This window comes from Pipistrellus hanaki, assembly GCF_964339955.1.
Source record: "Pipistrellus hanaki genome assembly, chromosome: 19".
Lineage (NCBI taxonomy): Eukaryota > Metazoa > Chordata > Mammalia > Chiroptera > Vespertilionidae > Pipistrellus > Pipistrellus hanaki.
Genome location: NC_140521.1, coordinates 865121 through 881457, shown reverse-complemented (window position 1 = coordinate 881457; position 16337 = coordinate 865121). Strand labels below are relative to the sequence as shown.

The window sequence follows — 16337 nt, the reverse complement described above, 5'->3', positions numbered from 1 at the left end:
ACAGATCTTTTTTTATTTTTTATTTTATTGATTTCTTACAGAGAGGAAGGGAGAGGGTTAGGAAGGGAGAGGGTTAGAGAGCTAGAAACATCAATGAGAGAGAAACATTGATCAGCTGCCTCCTGCACACTCTTTACCGGGGATGTGCCCGCAACCAAGGCATATGCCCTTGACCGGAATCAAAGCTGGGACCCTTCAGTCCGCAGGCCGACGCTCTATCCACTGAGCAACACCGGTCAGGGCGAGAGGTAGACCTCTTTAATAGTTACATAGACGGTCCGTAGAGACGCCAGGGGACCCTGCCCTCCCCAGCTATTACTAACAGACTCCCGTGTTGGGATCAGGTGGGCTCGCACTCCCCCGTGGGCGGTGGACGTACTGAAGGGAAGAGAAGCCCCCGTGGGAGGGAGGGGGCGGGGTGGGCGAGGGCAGGCAAGTGAGTGACCTTTGGCAACGGTTGGGATGCTTAGGGCAGAGGCCGTGACCCCGGCACAACCACGTGACTCTCACCAGGGTGGCAGGTGCTGTCCATTCAGCCAGAAGCCCGGGCCGGGCGCGGGCAGCTCAGCGGGAAGGCCTGGGCCCCCCACCCTCACCCCCACCCTCACCCCACCCTCTCCCCCACCCACTACCCCACCCACTACCCCACCCTCGCCCCTACCCTCTCCCCACCCTCTCCCCCACCCTCTCCCCCACCCTCTCCCCCACCCCGCTCCCCCCTCTGCCCCGGGTGCTCTGTTTGTGGGCTTTTCTCCAAAGTGTCTGTCATAGGACCCCCATCCCAGGGCCCCGCCCTATTACACCCCCCTTTGGTCTCATTGGCTAGCGTTCGGTCCCGCGGGCCAATCGTGGGCTGGGGAGGAAAAGGGGCGCTGTGATTGGCTCAGGCGAGTGGGTCTCTAAATGGGGTTTCTAAATGGGGTCGTGTAACTCCCTGGGGCGGGGTTAGTGAAAGCATTTCCCAGAGTGGAAATGGGTGCAGCGGTCCCGCACCCGCTGAGCGTCAATGCACAGGCTTCTGTGGACGCACCGGGCTCTGGACGCACAGAGCCAGCGCCCAACGTCTGCGAGAACGGCCCCCACTCCTCCGCCTCCTCTGGCTCTGACAGCCGGCCTCAGGCTCCGGGCTGGCCCGGATGGCCATGCTCTGATTGTGGGCCGCGGAGGCAGTGACCTTACTGGACTGGCACCGATTCTTTATTTTTTTTATTTTTAAAAAATATGTATTTTTATTGATATTTTTTTTTTAACAGAGAGGAAGGGGGAGGGATAGATAGCTAGAAACATCAAGGAGAGAGAAACATCGATCCCTTGACCGGAATCAAACCCGGGAGCCTTCAGTCGGCAGGCCAATGCTCTACCCACTGAGCCACACCGGTTTCGGCTCCTGGCACCAATTCTTTTAACGGAAAACGCAGGGTCTCCCATACTCGTAAGCTTCCCCAGACACACGAAGGGACATCAAAGAATACGTTAAAAAAAAAAAAATGCAGCTTCTTCCCCATTCGCTGTGCATGAGTCACTAAGATGAAGAAGAAAGTATTTTGTTGAATCACCCCACGCGCTCTTCATTCCAAGGACAGCCGTGCCTCATCCCACTTAGTTAGCAGCTCATTTAAAAAAAAAAAAAAGGCCAGCCCTAACCGGTGTGCCTCAGTGGATAGAGCATCGGCCTGAGGACTCAAGGGTCCCAGGTTCGATTCCAGTCAAGGGCATGGACCTTGATTGCGGGCACATCCCCAGTGGGGGGTGTGAAGGAGGCAGCTGATCAACGTTTCTCTCATCGATGTTTCTAATGCTCTATTTGTCTCCCTTCCTCTCTGTAAAAGAAAAAAAAAAGCAATAAAATATTTAAGGGGGGATTGGTAAGGTGTGTACACATATAATATAAAAAAATGCAAAAAATATTTTTAAAAAAACCCCACAAATAATGAAATGGAGACAATACAGGATGTCATATGAATCTTACAAAAAAAAACAAACAAAACAAAACAAAAAAAAAAACACAAAAAGACCAGACCCCAACCAGGTGGCTAAGGAGTTGAGTGTTGACATAGGAACCAGCAGGTCATGGTTGGATTCCGGGTCAAGGGCACAGGCCCAGGTTGCAGGCTCCATCCCTAGTGGAGGGCGTGCAGGAGGCAGCCGGACCACGATTCGCTCTCATCATGGATGTTTCTCTCCCTCTCCCTTCCTCTCTGACATCAATACAAATATATATTTAAAAAAAAAAGGGGGGGGGGAAGGGTGAATGACTGAGCCGCTGACAACCACCGGCTCCTGGCTCCCTGGGCTGCTAGGACCGCCTGCGCCCCAGGTGAGCGCGGGGAGCCGGGGCCCGAGGCGCCTGCGGCTCCCGGACTCCTTTGCGGGCGCCGCGCGGCGGAAGGTTACACGAAGGGGCGTGGCCTCAGGGGGCGGGCAGGTGGGCGGGGCCTCGGGCGGGGCGCCCGTGCCGCGTGGGGGCGGCTGCGCCCGGCTCAGTCCACGCTCCGCCGAGCCGCTCGCGCCGTCCCGCGCCCCGCGCCCCGCGCCCCCGCAGCCATGTCCAACGAGATCGTGGGGTGCCGGCTGATGTGGGAGCCCGACAGCAAGAGGAACACGCAGATGGACCGCTTCCGGGCGGCCGTGGGCGCCTCCTGCGGCCTGGCGCTGGGTGAGTGCCGCGGGCCCCCGGGGGACCCCCGGCCCGGGGCCCGCTGCCCGGGGCGCCCCCTTTCCCGGACGTGGCCCTCAGAGCCGCGCCTGATCACCCGAAGGGCCCCGATGTGCGGTTTCCGGTCCAGGGCGCTGGGCTCCTGCCCGCAGCCTCTCCCTGCGTGTGGGGCGTCCCCTCCCGGGGAGGGTCCCCACTCTGGCCTGGGGACCCCTCAGTCCACAGGGGGCCCCTGCTCCCCAGGTTCCTGCTTGTGGTTTGGGGTGCAGCCTGAGGCTTCCTTTCCGCCTGGCAGCCCTTCCCTCTGTTTGTGGGGTCGCTTGCCAGCCCTCAGTCCCCTGTTACCCCACCCCACCCCACCCCAGGCTGACCCTGCAGAGGCCAGGAGCACTGTCAGGGCGCCGGGAGGAGGGTCCGGCGGGAGCCTGCCTTACCGGCTGCACGGAGCCGCCTGGCGGGATGGGCAGGGAGGAGGCCTTTGTGCCTTTATCCCCGCAGCTCCTGCTGGCTTGTCCCACACCCCCTGACCTCTCCCCCCTGACCTCTCCCCCCCTTCTCCTCCCCCCCTCCCACCTCTGGGGTCTTAGCTCCTCATGGTTTCTCCCCCTCCCCCCTGGGCGGGCTGCACCCCTCTCCTCAGTCAGCATCAGCTGTCACCCGGCCTGGACGGGGGTCCCCCTGGCTCTGCCACCGCCCCGTCCCCCTCCACCCCCGCACCTCTCCTCCACCCCTGGCTGGTCCCCCTGCTTCCTGCGTGCCGTGCCTTCAGGAGCTCAGTACCCTGCTCGGTGCTCAGTGCTGGAGCTCAGTGCCTCTCGGTACTCAGTGCCTGTAGGTGCTCAGTGCTGAAGCTCAGTGCCCCCGCTCAGTGCTCAGTGCCCACTGGCTCCGCCAGAGCCCCCAGGAAGCAGGTCTGACTGGTCACTCCTCGGCCCAGAGGCTCCCCCTGGCTGCACCCGGCCCCGTGCAGGCCTGCAGAGCATGGCGGGTCTTTTTCTTTTTAAAAAAAAAAACTTTTTATTGATTTATGAGAGAAAGGAAGAGGGGGAGAGAGATAGGAACATCAATAAGGAGAGAGAATCACTGATCGGCTGCCTCCTGCACAACCCCCACCGGGCCTGTGCCCTGACTGGGAATCGAACCCTGACCTCCTGGTTCATAGGTTGATGCTCAGCCGCTGAGCCACACGGGCTGGGCGGTAGGTTGGTTCTTGCCGCCTCTCCCAGCAGAGCTGGCTGAGGACGCCCTGCCCGCCAGGCAGACCTTCGGGCGCAGCCTGCAGCCCGGGCAGCGGGCATGGGTGGCGGGCGGTGAGGCCAGGCCCCACCAGACATGCCACCGGGCGCCCTCTCAGGAGGGAGTGCCTGCTTCGGGTACATGCTCTTTGGAATGACCGTGCCCAGTGCCTCTCTGGCCGCACAGCTGTGGGCCCGCAGCCGGGGCGGTGCCAGCCGGCGCGGGCCGCGTCCCTGCTCTCACATCGTGCCCGTGGGGCTGGGGTGGGACCTCGTGCAAAAATAGCCGCGCTCCGGGGTGTCAGCTGCCGGCCCCCTGGTGCCTCACCGCACCCCAGGACTGGCGGGGTGCCCGTCCCCAGGGCCCACGGGATCTCTGCTGAGGGTGAAGGTGCAGGCTGAGAGGAAGGGAGAGAGGTATGGAAGCATCCATGAGGAGAGAGAATCACGGATCGGCTGCCTCCTGCACGCCCCCCGCTGGGGATCGGGCCTGCAACCTGGGCCTGTGCCCTTAACCGGAATCGAACCTGGACCTTAAGTCCAGCCTTGACCTCTTGGTTCGTAGGTCGATGCTCAACCACTGAGGCCCGCCGGGCAGGCTGACTTCCTGTCCCCGTCTCGGCGGTGCCCTGGGAAGAGAGGGCGCTGTTTGTCCCCTCCCTTTAACAGAGGGGGAAACTGAGGCACTGCCTGGGCGGAATGGTCAGGTCCGGACTGGACCCCGGCCTTGTGGCTCCGGGGTCCCGGGTCCTCAGCGTGCTGCCGGCTCAGACAGGTGTCCCTCCTCACTGCTTTGTGCCCTTTGGGGACCACGGGGGTGGGGTGGGGTGGGGTGTGCTTCACCGGAAGTGATGGTTCCCCAATCTCCCCCCGCCATCCTCATCGGAGGCCCAGGACGCCCCGAGGTGCCCGGGTTCCCCAGGGGTTCCCCAGGGGTTCCCCAGGGGTTCCCCAGGGTGCCGGCTGCTCAGGGACCTGCTCAGACTCCTCCTGAGGCCCGTCTGACCCTGAGCCCTGTCCGTGGTGTCCAGGCAGTTACCACGACCTGTACCAGTGGTCCGTGGAGTCCTACGCCGACTTCTGGGCAGAGTTCTGGAGGTTCAGCGGCATCGTGTCCTCGCGGATGTACGAGGAGGTAAGGGGTTCCGGCCACGGCCTTCCAGACGGGTCTGCCCAGCTGGAGCGCCATTTCTAGCCCTTCTCTCTCTCTCTCTCTCCCCCCCCCCCCTCTCTCTCTTTCTCTTTAAAAAAAAAAAATACTGTTTTCGACTTCAGAGAGGCAGAGAGAAACATCGGCGATGAGAGAGACCCCTGATCGGCTGCCTCCCGTGTCGTGCCCCCCTCGTTGGGGATGGAGCCCGCACCCGGGCCGTGCCCTGACCTCCCGGCTCCCGGCCCGGCTCCGCCCCCAGCCCGCTGCCAGCCAGCCCGCCCACAGCGTTCCGGTGGACACGGCTCCCAGGCGGCGGCACTTTGGTTGCGGCCGGTCCAGGCCTCAGGTGCCGGCAGCTCCCTGTCCTCCCGGTCGCCCCCTGTAGGTGGTGGACCCCTCCAAGGGGGTGGCGGACGTCCCCGAGTGGTTCGCCGGCAGCCGGCTCAACTACGCCGAGAACCTGCTGCGGCACCAGCCCAGCGACAAGGTGGCCCTCTACGTGGCCCGTGAGTCCAGGAGCACGCTCCTCCCTCCTCCCTCCTCCCTCCTCCCTCTCCCTCCTCCCTCCTCCCTCCTCCCTCTCCCTCCTCCCTCCCTCCAGACCCCGGGCTCCCCGTCCCCCTGCAGGGTGCCCCCCAAACCCCCTCTTTCCTTCCTCCCTCCCTCCCTCCCTCCTTCCTCCCATCCTCCTTTCTTTCTTCCTTCTTCCCTCCCTCCTTCCTTCCTCCCATCCTCTCTCTCTCCCTCCCTCTGTCCCTTCTCTCTCCCTCCCTCCTTTTTTCCCTCCTTCCCTCCTTTCCTTCTTTCCTCCTTCTCTCCTTCCTCCCTCCCTCTCTCCCTCCCTCCCTTCTTCCTCCCTCCTTCCCTCCCTCCCTCCCCCCCTCCTTCCGGGGGATGTCACTCAGGGACCAGCGCCTGAGCCTTTAGAAGGTCACCCCGCGGGAGTGTAGACTCAGTGGGTGCCAGCATAGTCTCAGGCTGTGAAACCAGCACCCTGTCCGGCTCCAGTACTTTTCCTTTAAAAGAAAAACTTTATTGACGTCAGAGAGGAAGGGAGAGGGAGAGAGAGAGAAACACCAGTGATGAGAGCTGCCTCCTGCACGCCCCCTACTGGGGATGGAGCCCGCCACCCGGCCTGGGCCCTGACCGGGATGGAGCCGTGCCCTCCGGTTCCTGGGGTGCTGCCAGCCCTGAGCCCCTCTCTCCGCAGGGGAGGGCCGCGAGGAGGTCGGGAAGGTGACCTTCGAGGAGCTGCGGCAGCAGGTGGCGCTGTTGGCGGCCGCCATGCGGAGGATGGGCGTGCGGAGCGGGGACCGCGTGGTGGGTGAGTGTCTGGGAGACAGGGGAAGGGGCTGGTGTGCCTCTCGGGGCGGGGCGGGCCGTGGGCACCAGGGTGTTTGCACCCGGTTCCCCACCCCCCATGCAGGGTGCCCCCCCCAGACCCCCGGCTCCCCGTCCCCCTGCAGGGCGCCCCCCGACACCCCCAGCTATCCTGTCCCCCTGCAGGCTACCTCCCCAACGGGGAGCACGCCGTGGAGGCCATGCTGGCCGCTGCGAGCATCGGCGCCATCTGGAGCTCCACATCCCCTGACTTCGGGGTGAACGTGAGTCGGGGTCCCCAGGGGAGGGAGGGCCCCTGGACCCCTGTGTGCCCGGTGTGTGCAGCCCGGTCCCTGGGCGCCTCAGCACCGAGGGGGGAGGCCTCGGGGAAGGCCGTGTGGGGTGCCAGGACCGGAGCGCTGACCCCCGCGGGGCCGGGCAGGGGCTGCAGTGCCTGGGACACGGGGTTCACGGGGTCAAACTGGGTCGTTTCCGGAGCCGGGTGGGCCTGGGGCGTGGTCATGGGCCCAGGGGCTGCCGAGGGGGCCCTGGGGTGACCGCCACCACCTCCTCCCCCCGCAGGGTGTCCTGGACCGGTTCTCCCAGATCCAGCCCAAGCTCCTCTTCTCCGTGGAGGCCGTGGTGTACAACGGCCGGACGCACGACCACCTGGACAAGCTGCAGCGGGTGGTGAAGGGTGCGGCCGGGCGGGGCCTGGGGGCGGGGCCTGAGCGGCCTGGGGCGGATCCTGAGTGGCACGGGGCGGGGCCTGAGCGGCCTGGGGGCGGGGCTTGGACGGCCTCGGGCGGGGCCTGGGGCGGGGCGGGGCCAGGGTGCACAAAGACAGGAGCCCCGAAGGACTCACGGAGGCCTCTGCTAGCCGCACACAACTCCCTGTGGCCCGGCCAGGGGCTCAGGGATTGAGCTTCGATGTAGGAGCCAGGAGGTCACGGTTCGATTCCTGGTCGGGGCACAGGCCCGGGTTAGGGTTAGGGTTAGGCGCGCAGGAGGTAGCCGATCCATGATCCTCTCATGGATGTATCTCTGCCTCTCCCTGCCTCTCTGAAACCAATAAAAATACATCAGACACAGAAACCCTGTGGCCCGCGCCAGGGGCCGCCGCCCATGCCCTGTCTCGCTGTCCCCGCAGGGCTGCCGGACCTGCAGAAGGTGGTGGTGATCCCTTACGTGGCGCCCCGGGAGGCAGTGGACATCTCCCAGGTCCCCCACAGGTGAGGCCGCCGCTGCGGACCCCGGGGGAGAAGGCGGACCGGGAGCGGGGACCGGAGGGCGCCCGTGGCATGGGGTGTGTGTGGGAGCTGTTGAAGCCCTTTATTATCGTTACCAGTGGTGTTATTTATTTAAAATGTTTTTATTGGTTTCAGAGAGGAAGGGAAAGGGAGAGAGACATCAAAAAGAGGAGAGAGAGTCTGGGATCGGCCGCCTCCTGCATGCTCCCTGCTGGGGATGGAGCCCGCAACCCGGGCCTGTGCCCTGACCTCCTGGGTCATAGGTCACGCTCACCCGTTGAGCCCCGCCCACCGGGCTGTTGAAGCGCTTGGGGAAGGGCCAGCCGCGCTGCGGGCGCTGCTAACGCAGCCGGAAATGCCCCCTGCGCCGGGCTCCCCAGCCCCTCTCCCTGCCCCGCTCCCCTCGGGAAGGAAGGGCTGGATGGAGGGGAGGGCGGGAGCGAGGCTGCACTGAGGGCTCCCGTCCCCGCAGCGAGTTCCTGGAGGACTTCCTGGCGGCCGGGCGGGGGGACCAGGCGCCGCAGCTGGAGTTCGAGCAGCTGCCCTTCAGCCACCCGCTGTTCATCATGTTCTCCTCCGGCACCACCGGCGCGCCCAAGTGCATGGTGCACTCGGCCGGGGTGGGTGTCCCCGCGGCCCGGCCTCCCCACGGCTCCCGTCCCCACACCGTGCTCCCGCCCCAGTGCTCCCCCCGTGCTCCCCCCGTGCTCCCGCCCCCGGTGCTTCCCCCCCCCCCCGTGCTTTCCCCCCGGTGCCCCGCCCCCGGTGCCCCCGCCCCCGGTGCCCCCGCCCCCGGTGCCCCCGCCCCCGGTGCCCCGCCCCCGGTGCCCCCGCCCCCGCCCGCTCACACGGTCTCCCCGCAGGGCACCCTCATCCAGCACCTGAAGGAGCACAGGCTCCACAGCGACATGGGCAGCAGCGACATCCTCCTCTACTACACCACGGTGCGCGGGCGGGCCCGGGGGGGGGGCCCTGGGGGCGGGCCCTGGGGGCGGGCCCTGGGGGCGGGCCCTGGGGTGGGGCGGGCCCTGGGGGGGGGCGGGCCCTGGGGTGGGGGCGGGCCCTGGGGGGGGGCGGGCCCTGGGGTGGGGGCGGGCCCTGGGGGGGGCGGGCCCTGGGGGGGGGCGGGCCCTGGGGTGGGGGCGGGCCCTGGGGGGGGCGGGCCCTGGGGGGGCGGGCCCTGGGGGGGGGCGGGCCCTGGGGTGGGGGCGGGCCCTGGGGGCGGGCCCTGGGGGGCGGGCCCTGGGGTGGGGGCGGGCCCTGGGGTGGGGCGGGCCCTGGGGGGGGGCGGGCCCTGGGGGGGGGCGGGCCCTGGGGTGGGGGCGGGCCCTGGGGGGGGCGGGCCCTGGGGGGGCGGGCCCTGGGGGGGGGCGGGCCCTGGGGTGGGGGCGGGCCCTGGGGGCGGGCCCTGGGGGGGGCGGGCCCTGGGGGGGGGCGGGCCCTGGGGTGGGGGCGGGCCCTGGGGGGGGCGGGCCCTGGGGGGGGCGGGCCCTGGGGTGGGGGCGGGCCCTGGGGGGGGCGGGCCCTGGGGTGGGGGCGGGCCCTGGGGTGGGGGCGGGCCCTGGGGGGCGGGCCCTGGGGCGGGGGCGGGCCCTGGGGGGCGGGCCCTGGGGGGGGGCGGGCCCTGGGGTGGGGGCGGGCCCTGGGGGGGGCGGGCCCTGGGGGGCGGGCCCTGGGGGGGGGCGGGCCCTGGGGTGGGGGCGGGCCCTGGGGGGGGCGGGCCCTGGGGGGCGGGCCCTGGGGGGGGCGGGCCCTGGGGTGGGGGCGGGCCCTGGGGTGGGGCGGGCCCTGGGGGGGGGCGGGCCCTGGGGTGGGGGCGGGCCCTGGGGTGGGGGGCGGGCCCTGGGGTGGGGGGCGGGCCCTGACTCTGGGAGACAGGGGGGCTGTGCTCAGATGCTTCGGGCTCCTCGCCCCTGGCCGCAGGGCGCAGGTGTTCGCTGTGCTGGAGCGGCTTCCCGGCCACTCCGCTTTCTCTGCACTTCCGGGCGCCTCCAGCAGGGGGCAGCCTGCACCCCGGTGTCGGCCTTCAGGGCCTGGGACGGATAATGAATGGGTGTTGGGCCGGGTCTGGCCATTACGGCAGCCGTGAGAAGTGTGTGCAGCTGGGGATCAGGTGTGAGAGCGGCCCTGTCCGTGTCCGGGAGCGAGGGCGTGTGGCCAGGGTGCCGCCCGCTGAGCGCCCGCCGCCGCAGGTGGGCTGGATGATGTGGAACTGGATGGTGTCCGCCTTGGCCACGGGCGCCGCGCTGGTCCTGTACGACGGCTCCCCGCTGGTGCCCACGCCCACCGTGCTCTGGGACCTGGTGGACAGGCTGGGGTGAGTGCCCCTATCCCTCCCCCTCTGTGCCCTCCCCGCCGCGGGCCGGGGCCCTCACCGCGTGCTCGGCGCGCTCTGCCCTGCGTGTGGCTGCCTTCCGCTCTGGGCTGGGCCAGGGCTGCTAAGAGCAGAGCTGAGGCCCCATTCAGCCGGGTTTACATCCGGGAACCGCGCCCATTCAGCCGGGTTTACATCCGGGAACCGCGCCCATTCAGCCGGGTTTACATCCGGGAACCGCGCCCATTCAGCCGGGTTTACATCCGGGAACCGCGCGCCCATTCAGCCGGGTTTACATCCGGGAACCGAGCGCCCATTCAGCCGGGGTGGCACACAGTCAGAGGCGAGCCCTCACTCATGGTGACCCCGTTCTCTCCTGCCCCCCAGCATCACCATCCTGGGAACCGGGGCCAAGTGGCTGTCAGTGCTGGAGGAGAGAGGCCTGAAGCCAGGTGAGCCCCTGACGGCCAGCCAGGGAGGCAGCCCCCTCCCTTCCCTCCTCCTCCCACTCCCCCTCCCCCAGGGAGGTAGCCCCTCTCCCCTCCCTCCTCCCCCTCCCCCAGGTCTCACCTCTGCTTCCTCGCAGCGGACACGCACAGCCTGCAGACGCTGCACACGATCCTGTCCACGGGCTCCCCGCTCAAAGCGCAGAGCTACGAGTACGTGTACACGAGCGTCAAGAGCAACGTGCTGCTGGGCTCCATCTCAGGTGCGGCCCGGGCGGCCCTGCGGGCCGGTGCAGCGGGCGGCACTCCACAGCTGGTCCCAGGAGGGCCCCCGCCCGGCCCCGCGCCGCCTGCAGGCGGGTCTGACGGGCTTGTCTCCTGTGAGCCCGCGTCTCCCCTCCCCGCGGGAGCCCGGAGCTGGCTCATTCAGAGCCTGCGCCACGGCCTCCTCTCCATTCCTCCCGCAAAGCGGCCTGTCTGCCTAGAACTTCCAGTGTTTTAAAAAACATATATAGCTGTATTGATGTCGGGGACAGGAAGCAAGTAGAGAGAGAGAGAGAAACAGCCATGATGGGAGAGATTCATGGACCGGCTGCCACCTGCACGCTTCACCCTGGGGATGGAGCCCACAATCCCGCCTGGGCCCTGGCCGGGAATCGAACCCTGACCTCCTGGTTCCCAGGCCGATGCTCAGCCGCTGGGCCGTGCCTCTGGGGCCGGGCCGTCCCAGTGCCGATGGGGGGAGCGGGGTCTGCTGCGGGGCCTGCCCCCTCCCTGCTCACAGGTGACAAACGAGCCTCTGTCTCCGTCCTCCGGATGGGGACCGCCTCTCGCTGTCCAGGCGGCACCGACATCATCTCCTGCTTCATGGGCCAGAACGTCTCCCTCCCCGTCTACCGGGGCGAGATCCAGGCCCGCAACCTGGGCATGGCCGTGGAGGCCTGGGACGAGGCGGGTACGGCGGGCGCAGGGGCTCCGGGCGGGGCGGGCCGGCTCTGTGTCCGGAATACTGACCCCACTCCCTCCCCGCCCTCCGCTCCCCAGGCAGGGCCGTCTGGGGCGAGAGCGGGGAGCTGGTGTGCACCAGGCCCTTCCCCTGCCAGCCCACGCACTTCTGGAATGACGAGACGGGCAGCAAGTACCGGAAGGCCTACTTCTCCAAGTTCCCAGGTTCCAGTCCTGGTGTCCACTCCCCGTGCCCTCCCCCCACAGCTCTCCCCCCCCCCGCCCCCCCCATACCATGAGGGTTTCCGGCCAGGCTCTGGGGGTGACGGAGCGCCTCTGCCCGCAGGTGTCTGGGCGCACGGCGACTACTGCAAGATCAACCCCAAGACGGGAGGCATCGTCATGCTGGGCCGGAGGTGAGCCCGCTCCCCGAGGCCAGAGCGGGGCCCTGCCCCTGTCGGCTCCCGCCGGCCGGCTCACCTTCCTGGGCGGAGCGGGAGAGGCCGCACAGAGGCCCAGCTGGTGCCTGGCACAGGGACAGCGCTCCGGTCAGGGCTCTCGGTCCTGGGCCACCACAGCCGGGAGGGACCCTGCACGGGGGTGGGGGGGCGCAGTGAGGGGACATGGTGCCCACAGGAGGCGGCTGCTTTGGTGTCTGGCTCTGAGTTTAGAGAGAGAGAGAGGGAGAGGGGAGGGGAGGGATGGCTGGCCGGGATCAGGAGAGGGGACACACTGTGTGGAGAGGGGGTGCCCACCACCCGGCCCCCTCTGCTCCAGCCTCGCTCCATGTGGGGGGGGGGGCCCTCTGGGACACGCCTGCTCTGAGCTGCTCCGTGTTCACGCCCCGTCTCTCCCCAGCGACGGCACGCTCAACCCCAACGGCGTGCGCTTCGGCAGCTCCGAGATCTACAACATCGGTAGGCGCTCCGCCCGGGTGGTGGTCAGTCCCGGGAGGGCGGGGTCCTGGCCGGCCCAGCGGGCTTTCCCAAGGCCTCCCCTCAGCCGCCTCCCGGTGTGAGCGGACCCGGGTGGGCGTGTCCTTCCCGGCGGCCTCCGGAGGGGGCTCAGGAGGGGGCTCAGGGGGGGGCTCAGGGGGGGCTCAGGGGGGGGCTCAGGGGGGGCTCAGGAGGGGGCTCAGGAGGGGGCTCAGGGGAGGCTCAGGAGGGGGCTCAGGGGGGGCTCAGGAGGGGGCTCAGGGGGGGCTCAGGGGGGGGCTCAGAGGGGGCTCAGGAGGGACCTCAGAGGGGGCTCAGGAGGGACCTCAGAGGGGGCTCAGGGGGGGCTCAGGAGGGACCTCTGGGGGGGCTCAGGGGGGGACTCAGGGGAGGCTCAGGAGGGGGCTCAGGGGGGGCTCAGGAGGGGGCTCGGGGGGCTCAGGAGGGGGCTCAGGGGGGGGCTCAGAGGGGGCTCAGGAGGGACCTCAGAGGGGGCTCAGGGGGGGCTCAGGGGGGGCTCAGGAGGGACCTCAGGAGGGGGCTCAGGAGGGGGCTCAGGGGGGGCTTAGGAGGGACCTCAGGGGGGGCTCAGGAGGGACCTCAGGGGGGGCTCAGGAGGGACCTCTGGGGGGGGCTCAGGGGGGGCTCAGGAGGGGGCTCAGTAGGGGGCTCAGGGGGGGCTCAGGAGGGACCTCAGGGGGGGCTCAGGAGGGACCTCTGGGGGGGGCTCAGGGGGGGCTCAGGAGGGGGCTCAGGGGGGGCTCAGGAGGGGGCTCAGGAGGGACCTCAGGAGGGGCTCGGGGGGGGCTCGGGGGGGGCTCAGGGGGGGCTCAGGAGGGACCTCAGGGGGGGCTCAGGAGGGACCTCAGGGGGGGCTCAGGAGGGGGCTCAGGGGGGGCTCAGGAGGGGGCTCAGGAGGGGGCTCAGGAGGGACCTCAGGGGGGGCTCAGGAGGGACCTCAGGGGGGGCTCAGGAGGGACCTCAGGGGGGGCTCAGGAGGGACCTCAGGGGGGGCTCAGGAGGGACCTCTGGGGGGGGCTCAGGAGGGGGCTCAGGGGGGGCTCAGGAGGGGGCTCAGGAGGGGGCTCAGGAGGGACCTCAGGGGGGGCTCAGGAGGGACCTCAGGGGGGGCTCAGGAGGGACCTCAGGGGGGGCTCAGGAGGGACCTCTGGGGGGGGCTCGGGGGGGGCTCAGGGGGGGCTCAGGAGGGGGCTCAGGAGGGACCTCAGGAGGGGCTCGGGGGGGGGGCTCTTGGGGCCGCCCTGTCTGCTGGGCCTGGGGAGGGGGTGAGGTGGGTTGCCTTGCCTGCTCCTGGCACCTGAGGCACGGAGCACAGAGAGGCTGCATGGGTGCTGAGGGTCACAGAGCACCATACGGGGGGCCCGTGGCCTCACAGCTGCGCCCCCACACTGGGGCCGGAGCCCGCATGGGCCCCACCTGGAATCATCTCCTGGTTCATAGGTCAGCGCTCATCCACTGAGCCACGCCGGCCGGGCTTTCCATCTAAACTTGTGTTTTGTTAATCCTCACCCGAGGATATTTTCCATTAGCTTTTTAGAGAGCGTGGAAGGGAGGGGGGAGAGAGGAAAACACTGCTGCGAGGGAGACACAGGGACTGGTTGCCTCCTGCACGCTCGACTGGAGCAGAGATGGAGCCTGCCACCCAGGTGCAGGCCCTTGACAGTGAATCGACCCCGTGGCCCTCCAGTGCCTGGCCCGAAGCTCTAACCACTGAGATACTGGCCCGGACCAGCCTCCTTAAAACAAGCTAATCTGTAAAGCAGGGGCCGCGCATGCCTCCTCCGTGCAGACCGTGCAGCTCAGGGGGGGCTGTCCCCCCAGGGGGGTGTTTGTCCACCCATCCCCGCGCCCCCGGGCCCCTCGCAGGCCGGCCTGACCCCCCTCTCCCGCTCTCCCCTCCGCAGTGGAAGCCTTCGAGGAGGTGAGCGACAGCCTGTGCGTCCCGCAGCACAACCGCGACGGCGAGGAGCGCGTGGTGCTGTTCCTGCGGATGGCGGCCGGCCACGCCTTCCGGCCCGCGCTGGTGCAGCGCATCCGCGACGCCATCCGCAGCGGCCTGTCCGCCCGGCACGTGCCCAGCCTCATCCTGGAGACCAAGGGCATCCCGGTGCGTGCCCCGCGGGCCTGCCCTGCCCTTCTCCTCTGCCCCTCCCCTCCCCCTGCCCCCGCCTCTGCCCCCTCTTCCTGCCCCCTGCCCCTCCCCCTGGCCGCGGCCGCCTGCGCACTGGCACCTCCCATGGGCTCACGCTCGCACTCATCGCGAGGCTGGCTCAGGCTTTATATATAGTTTGTCCCTGTTGCCTGGCAACAAGTGCCTTTCCCCCGCCACCCCCTTTTTAACCCTTCCTAAACTGCACCGAAAGCAGCTCTGCTAGATACCCCCTCAGAGCTGCTAGCAGGCAGGCCGGGCCCTGCACCGCCCCTCTCCCCCTGCCCTCCCCCCTCTCCCCCCCCCCCCTCCGCTTTTCCCCGGGTCCCCCTGCCGGTCCCTAACGGGAGGTTAACGCCCCTTTCCCAGGCCGCGGTGCGGCCGCTCAGGCCCCTGGACCGACCTGCGTCTGTTTGGGGCTGAGCGCTGTCCGTGTGCCCCTCCCGGTGTGAGTGAGGGGTCAGCTGAGAGGTGCTGGCACATGTGTGCGCGCGCGTGTGTGCCTGTGCAGCTGCTCCCCGGGCCGGCAGGGGGCGCTGCGCTCGGAGCTGCCCCGGCAACGTCTTTGCTACAATGTTTCCAGGATGGAGGGCTAGGGCTAGGGCTAGGGCTTTAGGGGTGAGGGGCTGGGGGTTAGGGTTTTAGGGAGTTAGGGGCTGGGGGTTAGGGTTTTAGGGAGTTAGGGGCTGGGGGTTAGGGGTTGGGGGTTGGGGGCTAGGGCTAGGGTTTTAGGGGTTAGGGGCTGGGGGTTAGGGTTTTAGGGAGTTAGGGGCTGGGGGTTAGGGGCTGGGGGTTAGGGTTTTAGGGAGTTAGGGGCTGGGGGCTAGGGTTTTAGGGAGTTAGGGGTTAGGGGTTGGGGGTTAGGGTTTTAGGGAGTTAGGAGTTAGGGGTTAGGGGTTGGGGGTTAGGGTATTAGGGAGTTAGGAGTTAGGGGTTAGGGGTTGGGGGTTAGGGGTTGGGGATTGGGGGTTAGGGGTTAGGGTTTTAGGGAGTTAGGGGTTGGGGGTTGGGGGTTAGGGGTTAGGGTTAGGGTTAGGGTTAGGGTTAGGGGTTAGGGGTTGGGGGTTAGGGGTTAGGGGTTAGGTTTAGGGAACACTCCCCGGCTGCTGCATGCAGTGTCTCTGAGAACTGCCTCCCCGCTCCCCTGCCCGCCCCGCCCCGCCCCGCCCCGCCCCGCGTTTCCTGTGGGTTCGCCCCTGTTTAAGCGGCGCCCACACATTTCCTTCCGTTTTGGGGCGCCGGGGTGTGCCCCAGCCTGGGAGTTCTCCCCTTGCTCTGGCTCTGGGTGCCGGCGGGCCAGCCCTCTGGCCGGAAGCAGCAGCTCCCCTGACACGGCTCCCTTTGCCGCCGGGGGCGATGGGATCATGGCTCCGGCCAGGCCCGTCCCGGGGGAAGCCGCCGGGACCCAGCCCCTGAGGCCGCCGGGCGGGCTGGGCGGGTGCGGGGCGGCGGGGCTCCCCCGGGGCTCACTGCCCGCTCCTCCCTCAGTACACCCTCAACGGCAAGAAGGTGGAGGTGGCGGTGAAGCAGGTGATCGCGGGCCAGGCCGTGGACCCCCGCGGCGCCTTCTCCAACCCCGAGGCCCTGGAGCTGTACCGCCACGTGCCCGAGCTGCAGGGCTTCTGAGCCTCCGCCCGCGTGCGCCCCGGCCCGACACCGCCCGGCCCGCTCCCGGGGCCGCGGGCTGCGGACTGCGGAGACTCTGACCTCCATCCGGGGCTCTGCCCTCCACCCGGGGCTCTGCCCTCCACCCGGGGCTCTGCCCTCCCCCCGGGGGCTCTGCCCTCCCCCCGGGGCTCTGCCCTCCCCCCTGGGGCTCTGCCCTCCACCCGGGGCTCTGCCCTCCATCCGGGGCTCTGCCCTCCCCCCGGGGGCTCTGCCCTCCCCCCGGGGCTCTGCCCTCCCCCCGGGGG

General features: G+C 68.6%; 1 protein-coding gene across 1 annotated transcript; it reads left to right on the top strand.

The window, feature by feature from the left end:
* The first annotated feature begins 2459 nt into the window (after window positions 1–2459).
* AACS (acetoacetyl-CoA synthetase) lies at window positions 2460–16131 on the top strand. Its single transcript, XM_084867428.1, has 18 exons — window positions 2460–2656; window positions 4923–5026; window positions 5430–5550; window positions 6255–6368; window positions 6551–6648; window positions 6947–7061; window positions 7515–7596; window positions 8087–8234; window positions 8478–8558; window positions 9807–9931; window positions 10316–10380; window positions 10515–10637; window positions 11216–11329; window positions 11419–11544; window positions 11666–11735; window positions 12178–12236; window positions 14180–14382; window positions 15913–16131. Exons 1-18 carry the CDS (start codon window positions 2545–2547, stop codon window positions 16048–16050), a joined length of 1998 nt encoding a protein of 665 aa, XP_084723554.1. The 5' UTR covers window positions 2460–2544; the 3' UTR covers window positions 16051–16131.
* Window positions 16132–16337: the final 206 nt, after the last annotated feature.

What these genes read in the sequence shown, in the direction of transcription:
- AACS (XM_084867428.1), top strand. Translation starts at nt 2,545, where the DNA reads ATGTCCAACGAGATCGTGGGGTGCCGGCTGATGTGGGAGCCCGACAGC. An exon ending in CTCCTGCGGCCTGGCGCTGG is followed by an intron (nt 2,657 to 4,922) that starts GTGAGTGCCGCG and finishes CGTGGTGTCCAG; the next exon opens with GCAGTTACCACGACCTGTAC. An exon ending in CCCCTGACTTCGGGGTGAAC is followed by an intron (nt 6,649 to 6,946) that starts GTGAGTCGGGGT and finishes CTCCCCCCGCAG; the next exon opens with GGTGTCCTGGACCGGTTCTC.